At 40.3% G+C, this 12,787-nt stretch overlaps 3 protein-coding genes across 3 annotated transcripts; 1 reads left to right on the top strand and 2 right to left on the bottom strand.

The window, feature by feature from the left end:
• Positions 1–518: 518 nt before the first annotated feature.
• LOC134214652 (N-alpha-acetyltransferase daf-31) lies at positions 519–1,201 on the bottom strand. Its single transcript, XM_062693973.1, has one exon. It carries the CDS (start codon positions 1,199–1,201, stop codon positions 620–622), a length of 582 nt encoding a protein of 193 aa, XP_062549957.1. The 3' UTR covers positions 519–619.
• Positions 1,202–1,270: 69 nt separating this feature from the next.
• On the bottom strand, positions 1,271–1,744 carry LOC134214653 (small integral membrane protein 13). Its single transcript, XM_062693974.1, has 2 exons — positions 1,499–1,744; positions 1,271–1,434 (listed from the first exon to the last, which is right to left on the bottom strand). Exons 1-2 carry the CDS (start codon positions 1,575–1,577, stop codon positions 1,271–1,273), a joined length of 243 nt encoding a protein of 80 aa, XP_062549958.1. The 5' UTR covers positions 1,578–1,744.
• Positions 1,745–7,833: 6,089 nt separating this feature from the next.
• Positions 7,834–8,832, top strand: LOC134214654 (U5 small nuclear ribonucleoprotein TSSC4). Its single transcript, XM_062693976.1, has 2 exons — positions 7,834–8,221; positions 8,315–8,832. The coding sequence occupies exons 1-2, from the start codon at positions 7,946–7,948 to the stop codon at positions 8,750–8,752; spliced, it is 714 nt and encodes a 237-aa protein (XP_062549960.1). The 5' UTR covers positions 7,834–7,945; the 3' UTR covers positions 8,753–8,832.
• The last annotated feature ends 3,955 nt before the right edge of the window (positions 8,833–12,787 follow it).

The following is a 12,787-nucleotide window of genomic DNA, read 5'->3' on the forward strand; positions in this document are numbered from 1 at the left end:
CAGGGGGGTTTTTGTCGACCAGATTTTATGAAATTTGGCCACAATGCTCTTTGATATGCAAAGAATGTTTAGGCATAATCAGTCATAAAAAAAACCCTGACAATAAAGGAACAAACTTGCCAAAGCCATCATTCCCCCTACGTTAGCGCCTGGATACGGCAGTGCCGGGTAGGAAACAAACCGCTGTATGTGATTTATTGAAGATGAGTGCTTGTCCCAAGCAAAACATCTGTTGGTTCTCTGTGCAAAAACAGCTGATCTGGTCATAATGGAGTAGAAACTACGGGCAGTCAAGCTCTCAAGGTGGGATAAATTGACGCTAGTTTGATATTTTTTCACCTAGGTAACATGATACAGTTATGCGTAGAACGGCAGTACATATATTTCAGGCTGTCCAAAGTTTCTTTTGAATACAGGCCTTTGGATCAACAAGCATATCTCAACTCTGTTCGTTTAAATAAGGCTACGTCTTTCTTCTTAATCACTAAGAAATTCGGATGTAATTCCAAAAATACAAATCCCATTCAAACCTGCGATTTGGCTTATATTAGTTTTTACTTTTACTGTTACATGACTGCTTCTATCGTAATTAAAAGAAAGAGTTATTGTTTTCGGCAGTTCAACAGCAGTGTCCATCATGCCCAGCATGGGCATGGCTTCCACCCTTATGGTTCGTTATCAATCCGTCGCTATTATCGGATGGCAATTCTCTCCCGGCACCAAATAATTTAGACAACTCCGCCAGATCGCGTCGCATCGAGTAGGCATCCTCCCCGTCCGCGTAATATTTTGGTTCGATTTCCAGAATCCGGAACCCAAGCGAGTTGGTGTATAGATTCAAAGCGGCTCGATTTGATTTCCGAACATGCAGCGACACATATTGCGCATTGAAGCATTCCACCATGGCTTGGGACGCCTGGTTCATAAGTTTTTGAGCCAATCCCAACCGACGGTAAGACCGCTTCACCGCTAACGAAGTAATATGACCATGTGTGCTCTCCTCACCAGGTTCGGGCTCTTCCATTTTGGCTAAAACGTACCCCACGATGTTGCCCTTGTCATCCTCTGCCACGTAGCTGAGTTGTGGCCACGTTAGTCCGTGGTAGAAATAGTACTTCATTTGATAGTTTTCCGGCAGGCACAGCAAATTACAGTGCTGCATGTTCATCAAGTCCTCGGGTTTTGCGCAACGGATATTCATTTTGCTTACAACTGCCTACGCTTCAAGCTCTTTTCAATTTCAATAATTATACCTCCAATCCCCGAGGGATCAATCTCTTCGTACCTTGCGGCTGTTGCGCGTTTTACTGTTGTTACCACCGTCTCCGGAGAGGTTCTCTGCGTGCGTTGGTGAATCGGTCGATTGCGCCAGACCCAGAAGCTCACGTACTAACTTAAATCTCGACAGGAACAGTTTCCACACCAGGTACCACCCTGCGGAGGCAAAGAAAGAAATCTTAAAATCAATAAACATGAATTATTTGGACCACTCATGTACCTAAGCAAACCACAACCAGAACAATAATCAAGGAAGCCACTACGGAAAATGCAGCGATAAGCCCTTCTTGGAAATTCATTTCATCACTTTTGGAAAACTAACGCAGAGAGCGGTTTTGTTTAACATATAGAATAGAGCTAGCGAAAAATGCAACCAGTATGAACAATATTCTGTAAAATTTGATCCCGAAACAAGAAATCAGCTGAACATTGCTGAGATGACGACAACGATGAATGGAGCAAAAAACTTTTCGATGAATGAAGTCAAACGTCAAAATATTATCCTGCTGGTGATTGTTCGAAATTCGAAGAATGAAAACAACACGCATACAACCAAACAAAGTCACAGATTTTATACAGACAAAAAGCGTTTTAAAACTATTGAGGCATTTTAATCTAGGGTATACACGTAAAAAAATAACCTTATATGTTTTGGCAAAAAACCATTCGAAAATACTTATACTTTTCATTATGCCACCTAATGAATGATCCCATACCAAAAAGCTAATAACATTCATAAGTTAATGAAAAGTATAAGTTTCGGAGTGTATGTGACTAATGCGATGTATAAGTTTTTTCTTATACATATCATTAAGCGCCTGCTTTGGCAAAAAAGTATTAGAAATATTAATAATAAATAACATTAAATTTTTTTACGTGTAGATAGTAGAATCTATAGATGAGCGAAAGCATGGCTGAGTCGATTTTTTTGCCCGTGCACACGCGCATATGACGTCACAGCCCTTAACGTTTCCATTGAAATCGTGACGTCATGCTCGTTTGGAGACACGTTTGACAGCTCGTTTGGAGACAGAGGATTTATCTTCGCTCATCTATATATTCCACTATCTATAATCTAGGGCACTACACTGCATCTCTTTCTCTTTTGTCCTTTATAAATAAAATTTGACATTTACTGGCCTAGTTTTCTAATTTCTTTGAAGTGAGAAAGAGACAAAGCAGTCCAAGATGAATACACAGTGGTGTATTCATCTTGAAGCAGTCCTAGCAGTGCCAGTGAACTAGAGGCCTTGATAAAATTATCATAATACTAGCGAAAAATACCCAGCTTTGCCCGGGTGTTGCAAATGTCACAATGAACTTATTTGCAGCACCGCACTCTAGATCAATGTCCGTGCGTTTGTTTTGTTTTTCTCAACAGCTGACCCAAAATTGCATTCTAATGATTTTTTACATTTCCCCGTTAAATTCGCCAACTTTTTGTATATACAAACCTTGCGGATCCCAAAACGAATCGATTAGGGGAAAAATCTTGTAAATCGGTCAACCCGTTCGCGAGTTAAATCGTCAGGAAGGAAAACTCAACTCATTTTTATTATATAGAAGAAGATTAGTTAGTTCTTCTTCTTCTTCATTGGCATTACATCGCCCACTGGACATTGCCGCCTCGCAGCTTAGTGTTCATTAAGCACTTCCACAGTTATTATTGTGTATCCGGATTAAATTTATACCGCTTTTTATATCGAAGTTGGATTTTTCTCCAGATACAGGCAACTTTCCCAACTTCGGAAGTAGTGCGCTGGATTCCCCTAAAGATGCGCTAAACAACGCATCCATTAGTTTGACAGATAAAACTTCGGAAGAAAGTTCGGTTCGGAAGTCCGGACTTCCGAATTCTAAGTTGGTGCTACACCGACAATAACTGCGAGGTTTCTAAGCCAAGTTACCATTTCTGCATTCGTATATCATGAGGCTAACACGATGATACTTTTATGCTGAGGGAAGTCGAGACAATTTCCAATCCGAAAATTGTCTAGACCGGCACCGGGAATCGAACCCAGCCAGCCTCAGCATGGTCTTGCTTTGTAGCCGCGCATCTTACCGCATATTAGTTAGTTACTATTATAATAATAATGGGCTATAGCCCATGAACTCGATGTGCTTCAGGTGTGAGCCAAAGTACTTTATGTCTGTGTATTAGTCGAAAAAATAACCAAAACACTGTTATAAAAAATGTATAGTGAAGTCGCACAAACCCCCATATACTTTTTGATGGTTGGTGTTTAAGTTGGCTCGATTGGCGCTTCGGTCGTTCGTGTGTGATATTGTTGGTCGAATAAATTGAGAGTTCGCGTCGCAGTTGGTGGAACATGGTGCATGCTTGACTATTCGAGAGGTGGAGTCAATGTTGGTCAATCTGCTTGACTGGTGTGTACGCTGTATTAGACAGTTGAAGACATTCCGCTAAAAGAGCCTAAGCTATTTCCTACCAGCAGAAGAAGAAAACTGACGGTCCCCAATTTGCAAATTTTTATTTTACACCCTGTATCCGAGTCTTCCCCTTAGACGTATTTTACGTCAATACAATATTTTTTATTACAGTCACACAGTTCATAATAAAATCGTAATTCGTATAGCAAAAAAAAACTTGGGTGGATCTAGTGATATTGGCACTGGTGCCTTTCTCGTGCAGATAAGCTAAACATATTTATTGGTCCGATGCACGGCGAATAAAAATGTCTGCTTGTACTTTTATTTTCATTTAAACATATTATTTAAATGTATTTACATAAATCTAGTTTTGCCTTTCTCGTATACAAAGTATACGTAAAGGCTATATGTTCGCTCCAAAAATGAACTTTTTATAGGAGGCCCGGAGACCCATAGTGTTATATACCAATCGACTCAGTTCGACGAATTGAGGTGATGTCTGTGTATGTGTGTGTGTGGGTGTGTGTGTGTGTGTGTGTGTGTGTGTGTGTGTGTGTGTGTGTGTGTGTGTGTGTGTGTGTGTGTGTGTGTGTGTGTGTGTGTGTGTGTGTGTGTGTGTGTGTGTGTGTGTGTGTGTGTGTGTGTGTATGTGTGTGTATGTGTGTCTGTGCGCAAAATGTCACTCATTTTCAGGCACTTATCCTTAACCGATTTTCTCGCAACAGATTGCATTCGACGCAGAATCCTGTCCCATTGTTTCCTATTAAAAATTGGCCAGATCGGACTATGGGCTCGAAAGTTATGGCCAAAATACATTTTTTTAATTGAAAAATCTCGAAAAAAATGTCACTCATTTTTTAGGCACCTATCCTCAACCGATTTGCACGCAACAAATTGCATTCGACGCAGAATCTTGTCCCATTGTTTCCTATTGAAAATTGGTCAGATCGGACTCAGAAGTTATGGCCAAAATACATTTTTTTATAGAAAATTCGCGAAAAAAGTGTCACTCATTTTTAGGCATTATCTTTATTCGATTTTCTCGCAACAGATTGCATTCGACGCAGAATCCTGTCCCATTATTTCCTATTGAAAATTGGCTGGATCGGACTATGGGCTCGAAAGTTATGGCCAAAATACATTTTCTTAATAGAAAAATCGCGAAAAAAATGTCACTCATTTTTTAAGCATTTATCCTCAACCGATTTGCACGCAACAAATTGCATTCGACGCAGAATCCTGTCCCATTGTTTCCTATTGAAAATTGGCCGGATCGGACTATGGGCTCGGATGTTATGGCCAAAATTACTCACTTGAAAAAAAAAAACGAGAAAGGCACCAGCACCGCTAGGGGGCCGTACACTTATTACGTAAGCAATTTTTCTGGGTTTTTCAACCCCCCCTCCCCCCATGTAAGATTTTTTTCATACAAATAATTTTTTATTTATATGGAGCGTAAGATATTGACTGGCCCCCCCTCCCCCCATAAGTGCTTACGTAATATGTGTACGGCCCCTAGGTGGATTAATCTGGGTTTTTTTAATAGATATCAGAGATATCTTACTTTCAAGGTTAATTCAATTTTAATTCTTTACTTATTTCCCATAAAAAACTCGCTTTATTTTTCAATATTTCATTAAGATTACAAGATTTAGGCTGTGAACCATTCCACCGATTCGTTTAACTTTTAGTTAAAATTTGACAGTTCGATGGTTATTTCGCCGTGGTTAAAAATAACCCTGCTCCGGAGCATGGTTAGATTTGACAGTTCGATGGTTAAACTTTGTTCGCGAGAAAATTGGCGCCAAATCCATTTCGCTTCAAATAACCATCAATCTGTCAAAACACAAATGGGTCGGCTTCAGAGTAAAATTTTAACCACGATGAGAAAATAACCATCGAAATGTCAAATTTTAACTAAAAGTTAAACGAATCGGTGGAATGGTTCACAGCCTTAAAGTGGAGAAAGAAAATTGAATATTGAGTTCTCCAAGCGCAGTTTTTCGCACACTAACGTCACTGTATAGAATATATAAAGTAAAAGTGGGTGGTAATCTTGTTGCGGCAAAAATATCACGAATACTTTTGGAGGAAGACAGCACACATTAACAGGAATACAGCGAAGTCACGCACACCTCCATTCATTTGGAGAAGTCAATAGGAGCATTGACATCAAGTCTAGATTGCTTTGAGAATAGGTCGTATGTGCAAACGAGAGATTCTCTTTGATCACGCTCTCTTTCGCTAATATATCGGCTAGTTTTGCATGTTTTGCAACATTTCCACTTCAGCATGATAGACAAAGCTATTGTCTTTGGATATCTGCCAAGAAATTTGAAGTAAACTTATGTAAAGTTTTGTAATAATTGAAAGAGAATAGATCCAAAGAGAGACTCTCTTTTGCACATACGACCTATTTTCAAAGCACTCTAGAAGTAACTTTTTATCACAGATAAACAGACGTCTCACTTAGAACAAAATGCAATCAAAATCATCGTCATGAAAACATTATCGCCCAATGCTAAATACCCTGTGTGTGGTCAAGCGGCAACCAGATGTCGGTAGTGAGCAAACGTCAAACACAAACAAAACCGATGGAAGCGCCATCGGTGGCCGATCGACCACCTACAGAAAATTGAACCCACCGCTAAAAAGCTGAACGATGGAACATGTGTTGAGTGAGACGTCTGTTTCTCTGTGTTTTTATCATACACATAAAGATTTACGCAAAGATTTAAGCGATTTAAAAAAAATCTGAAATCGGGCGACTGCCAAAGAAAATGCAGCACTTTTTATATTAAATTGTTATTTAATAAATTAAAAATAAAACGATTGAGCGAATAAAAAGGTCGATTGGAACGACGTCCTCCGACCACGTCCAGATAAAATAACGATAATCCTCTATAATACTAAGTTCGCACTACAGCCTGAATAACATGTTATTCAAATTACCTACAAAAGAAAGCTCATAGCCGAATAACATGTTACAAGGCCCTACACTCACAAAAAACTCCGCATTATATTCATGAGTTCACACATGGATTTTTGCAATGGGGGTAGCGAAATGGATTCCATATTTTCGACAAATATATTTCATGCGCCCACATTCATTGCATGACTGTTCGCACATACTATTCATGTGGGTCATAGTATCCATGTGTGAATTATGCAATTAAGTATGTGCCGACGCATGATATTCATGTTTCAAAATACATGGATTTTTGCTATAAAGTATGTGTCGATTTTCCTGAGTGTAGTGCAAACATAGGAAATATTTTGGCCATATTTACATCTATTCGCTAATCTGTGACGTTATTCGAAAATTCCTGCTTATTAAAGCATAATTGTCCCACATAGATCCGGAAATCGAGAAAAATGGGACTGTTATGCAGTGGCAGAATAGGCTCTTTAAGGCTCTATATAAATAAAAAAATGATAAAGGAATGTAAATTAATAAAGGATAACCGATTTTGGCAATTCACTTTAAACAAAATCATAATAAATTTAATTTTATATTATCATAAATATACAGAGATTATTTATCGAATCAAATTCCACATATTTTAACCACAAGCAAAAATGCCGCAAACCGTATGGAGGTTATAAGGTATTTAAACAAATCAAAGCAATTGAAATCCACAAACAATCCACGCTTCATAACTTACCTTGCAAAACAAATGGGAGCTATATTATTCCAAGAATATATTACTAGAAAATTAAACGATTTTCACCAAATTTTACGAAAGCAGCATTTTTCTTTTTCTATTATAAACACGAGAATCTCTTTGACGTTTAATATTGCGCATGTATATGATACGAGATCTTTAATGTGTGTGCGTGCACGTTCTTTGATGTTCGAAAATAGCCCAGGTGGCAAATCATTAATTGCTTTCAACGTCTGTCATTAAACCAAAATATTTCTCGCGTGATTTTTGAAAACGTCGTATGTCCAAATGAGAGACTCTCTTTCATTACGTTCTCTTTCACTAATATCTAAGCTAGTTTTGCATTTATTGCAATGTTTTCACCTCAACACGCTAGACAAAGCAATTCTTTTCAGATCTCTGTCAAAAAATACGATGTAAATGTTATTATAGCTTCGTAATAATCGAAAGAGAAAGTAAATAAAGAGAGCCTCTCTTTTGGACTTACGACGTTTTCAAAAATCACGCGAGATTTAAAATATTTTGTTATTTGTAATAATTTCTGATGTTTTCTTGAATGTTTACAAAAAGTTATCAAAAATTCTCAATTTTTCTGCAAAGCCTATCTCGAAATGAGTTTCGAGGATAAAAAGAAGGCACTGTTCGCCAGTTTGGAAAGTGCCGAGCGCAGTATTCCAGTGGATTCTGTTCTACATCAAGAAGACAACGTCGACTACAGCCGAAGTCGGTGCTCCTTGGAGCGAGGTCAAAGCGGAAGCAGGAAAGACCGACGGGCATCCTCGGAACGAGGTCCCATCAAGAAGTTCCGCGGCAGGGAGAGCATATTCAAGAGACCAGCTGCGCCGATTTCAAAATGTTTACCAATGTCCCGGGTTCCAGATTTTAAAGTTAGTGGATTGTTCAGTACTGAAACTCGAACCACAGACAAACGGGAAATATGTGTCATCTAATTTACATACATTAAAAAAAAAATATTTTAGAAAAATCCCCAAAAATGGACAAAATATTCGCTGGAGGACGTGGACATCAGTGACCGAAGCAATACAGCAGCCGCGTTCAGCTTTCTGCGGGAAATAGAAAGCCAGAAACAAGATCAGGATCAACGACAGCAGGAAACGATTGGTGGTGAGGAATCGACACATGGATTCCGCGGAAAATTGAAATTTAATCGTTCGATTAAATTGAAATCTCGATTGGAGGAGGAGGATAACGAACCTGCTGCAGGGGAGCAAGATAAACCAAAGGTAAAGGGTTCAAAAGTGGTTATGCCGGAATACGTGATTGGGCAGAAGCAGAGGAAAAGTAAGCCAGTAAAGTTGGGAACCGCTTCAAGCAAACGCGATAGAGCAAACGAACTGAAACTGGACCATCTGATTGATGAGGAAGATAATTCAGAAGATGATGAAGGTATGGATTGAATATTTACATTTATTAAATTAAATTACATATAAGATTATCTCTTGAATGAAATGTAAATACTTATTGAATGTCAATTTAATATAGGCCACATTAATTCGAAAGAAATTAGTCATGAGCATTGAGCAATTTTTGTTGCTGCCATTACAGACGTTTGCTGTTCCAAAAACTTACTGAGAAAATAAAAAAAATTAGGTTACCAGATAAAGATGTCGCTTCGGTTTCCTTTGTTCTGCTGTCCGAAACATGTTGGGTACCAAAATGTCAAATCGTATGTATTTTTCGTCCGGTCGTACTCCAGCTTTATACCCAAGAAACGATTGACTTCTCCGCAGTCTGTCATGAAAAACGTCGATGCTTTCTTCAGTTTCTCTATCGTTTCCAACTTTTTCCCAGCAATTAGCAAATCGTCCACATAGAGTATGATGTAGACTTCATCTCCTGGTTGTATACGTACATAGAGGCAGTAATCATGTTGTGATCGCTGGAATCCCAAATTCAATAGGCGGTCGTTGAACTTGTTGTTCCAGCACCTTGGAGATTGCTTCAATCCATACAGTGATTTGAACATACGGCACTGTATTGGGAGGGGCTGTGACGTCATCCGAAATCACCATGTCCAATTCTTCTTTCAGCTCTCCATGCAGGAACGCTGCATTGACGTCCATTTGATGGAAGTAGAACTCTTGCTGAACACCAGCTGCGAGTATAGTCCTGATAGTGGCAAGTCTTCCAACTGGAGCAAATGTTTCCTTGTAGTCAACGCCAGCCTTCTGCAAAAATTCTTTAACGACCAGCTTTTCTTTATACTTCGCTAGTGTATTTCCGGTCGCATCGTCTTTCAGCCGAAACACCCATTTTGTCTTCAGAGGTTTCACTCCCTTGGGACAACTTGAAAATCGCCAGACCTTGTTCTCCTCCATGGAACGTAATTCATTCCATGGAACGTAATTCATTCCATGGAACGTAACGTACGGCTGCCATCCATTTGATCCGGTCAGGTCGTTCGGTTAGTTCATCATATGATTCGGGTACATCTGCGGGTATCAATTCACCAGAAACAGCTCTATAACCGGTAAAGTAATCGTATAACTTACCGCGGAACCTGCGCTCCCGTCCGCTGTGCCTCGATAACAATTCACTGGGAATTTCGTGTCTTTCTGTGGGCGAAGGGAGCGCGTTTTCTGGTTCACCAACATCATCAATTAACTCTTCATTTTGACTGATTTCAGATTAATTATTTGCTTGATCATCCTGGGGGGCTAATTCATCGACAGCGTTCTCGTTTTCGAAGCTTGGCTGGTTGTATTCCCCTTCTTGCTCGAGCGAAAGATGAACAGTCAAAGGCACATCATCTTCCTGCTTCATCTTATCGTAGGGGAAGCTTGTTTCATCGAACTTGACGTCTCGAGCAATTGTAACTTTTCGAGTCACCGGGTCCAACACACGGTATCCATTGGGAGCATACCCAACCATTATCGTCTCTTTACTAGTGGCAACTAACTTACGTCTTTTCTGCTTCGGGATCCAAACGAAACTCGTACAGCCGAACACACGAATTTTCTCCAGATCCGGTGTACGACCGAACCACGTCTCAGCAGGGTTGGCAACAGAAGGCAACGCGCTTGTTGGACTTCGGTTCATCAAGTAAACACACGCCAGAGCTGCTTCTGACCACAAACGCTTCGGCGCCTTCGATTGAATGAGCACGGAGCGAACTTTCTCAATCAAGGTTCGGTTGAACATCCCCGTACACCATTTTGTTGGGGACTATAAGCAACCGTAGCCTCCAGTTGAATCCCTTTTTGCTTGTAGTACTCCATTTGATTTGCAGAACAGTACTCCGTGTAGGATATTCGGATGATGAAACAGGATATTTATATCACTCGGATAGGGATTTCACTAGGCTTTATTTCACTTCACACAGCCTGTCACAAACCACCCACTCGCTCTCGGTGTCGGAAACTAACTGCCTCCTCATCATCTATCTCAGTGCCTACTTTGATCTCTGATACTATTAGGGCAAGACCCTACACTCCGTTCCTTGATTCACAGTCATCCTAGAAATGGACTTCTCGAACATGGCCGTAACACTCGCTTCGAATTCGTTGAATTTCTCGAACACGCCAAACTTTCTTTTCAACAAGTAAGTAAATCATGGAGAAATGAGTGTAGTCATCGATTAAACTCACAAAGTATCGAGAACCATCGCATGCTGGTGTATCAATGGGTCCACATACATCCGAGTGGATACGCTCCAACGGCCGGTTGGCCCTAATTCTCGTTCCATTAAACGGTTCTCGGCATTGCTTAGTTTGTACGCAGGTGTTACAAAAATCGATCTTACTTGATTTTTCAATCATGCCTTTGAGCAAACCTTTCCTGGCCAAGATGCCCAATCCATCTTGGACAATATGCCCGAGTCGACTTTGCCACACGTTTCCAATTCCTACCTCACTTTGGTTTGCTTGGACTTCTTGAAACGACAGATCGAGTTCATACAAATTACCACGGAGGTGTCCAGTAGACAACAGCTTTCCGTCCTTCTTCAACACTGTTACGTTTTCGAAAAAAATTTGGGGTTGTATACAAAACACGACCGCTCGATGTAAACTACGTAAAACCAAATATAGTACACTGAACCAACTACTCCGCTCTATATAGAAGAGAAGGAACCATCCCACGACAATACTACCCAGCTTTAGCAGCATCTCCCACTCTATGAAGGAGTAGGGACTCCACTGTCTAGCGGCTGGACCACCCCATTCATACAACCCAGTTCAATAATAGATAATACCCTAAAAGTAGGCAATTACCAAGGATTGGAACGCGCTGTATAGGGGATGCACGATGCATGAAAGAACTAAAATTTTCAATAGTTTAGCGTTGATAATCAATGGTTTCAATGCTACTGGCAAATTGGTAGAAAGTTTACGAATCGATTGATATAAAAATCATTAAAATCCATTGAAAGATAAAGGACCTATTAATGTTACAAATCTTACATGATTTCGTGACGGTCTCCAGTTTTTAAATTCTCATTTTACACCCTGTATCTGAGTCTTCCCCTTATGGAACGTACACACAGTCAAGCAGTTTGACCAACATTGACTCTACCTCTCGTTTATTCAAACATCCATCAAGTTTTTCCAACAGCGGCACGAACAATCAATTTATTCGACCAACAATATCACACACGAACGATCGTAGCGCCAACTTGAGCACCAACCATCAAAAAAAATATGGGGGTTTGTGCAACTTCACTACAAATGCTCAAACATGTTCGGCGAACCTTGACTCCACCCCCGACAACTCAAACCAAAATCAAACCGTTTTAATTTTTTCCAACCGAGCCGCCAACTGTCAAATGGTTGTTCGAACAGCTTCACACACGTTCAAACAAAGCAGCAACCGAAGCGTTTTCTTGGGGGCGGAGTCAATGTTCGTCAAACTGCTTGACTGGTGTGTTGCATTAGTTTACGTCAAAAACGAACATCTACACCTGCATTTGTCATTTTCACGTAATTCTGGGACGTAAAGCACGTTTTTGATCTTGAACGGTACGCCCTTGTTGTTGATTGCGTTAATTTCACCAATTTGAACATCGATCATTGCTTCTCCTTCCTTGGCAACCTTGATCTCCACAGGATTCGACAAATGTTTCAGACTAGTGAATACGGTCTTTTCGCATACCAAGTGGTCACTGCACCCGGATTCGAGCTTGAATACGATGCGTCCTAGCCTCTTCTCCGCAACATTGGCATCAGCCAAGAAACTCACGGCACTCTTCTTTGCTGAATGGCTTCCCGTTAACGGCAATCTTTCATCATATGTCCCCGGCGACCACATCGATGGCACTTTCCGCAGAATTTTGAGAACTTCTTCGAGTCACTGGTAAAAGCTGCAGAGTTGTCTTCAACGGAATCACCTTGCCGATCGGATCGTTTGCTTTTCTCGGCCAAAAGATGTTGCTTGACGAGGTCCAAGTTTAATTCTTCTTCCGCTATATTCTCCAAGGCTGTGACTAGAGGGTCAAA

The sequence above is a fragment of the Armigeres subalbatus genome, chromosome 2 (assembly GCF_024139115.2).
Source record: "Armigeres subalbatus isolate Guangzhou_Male chromosome 2, GZ_Asu_2, whole genome shotgun sequence".
Classification (NCBI taxonomy): domain Eukaryota; kingdom Metazoa; phylum Arthropoda; class Insecta; order Diptera; family Culicidae; genus Armigeres; species Armigeres subalbatus.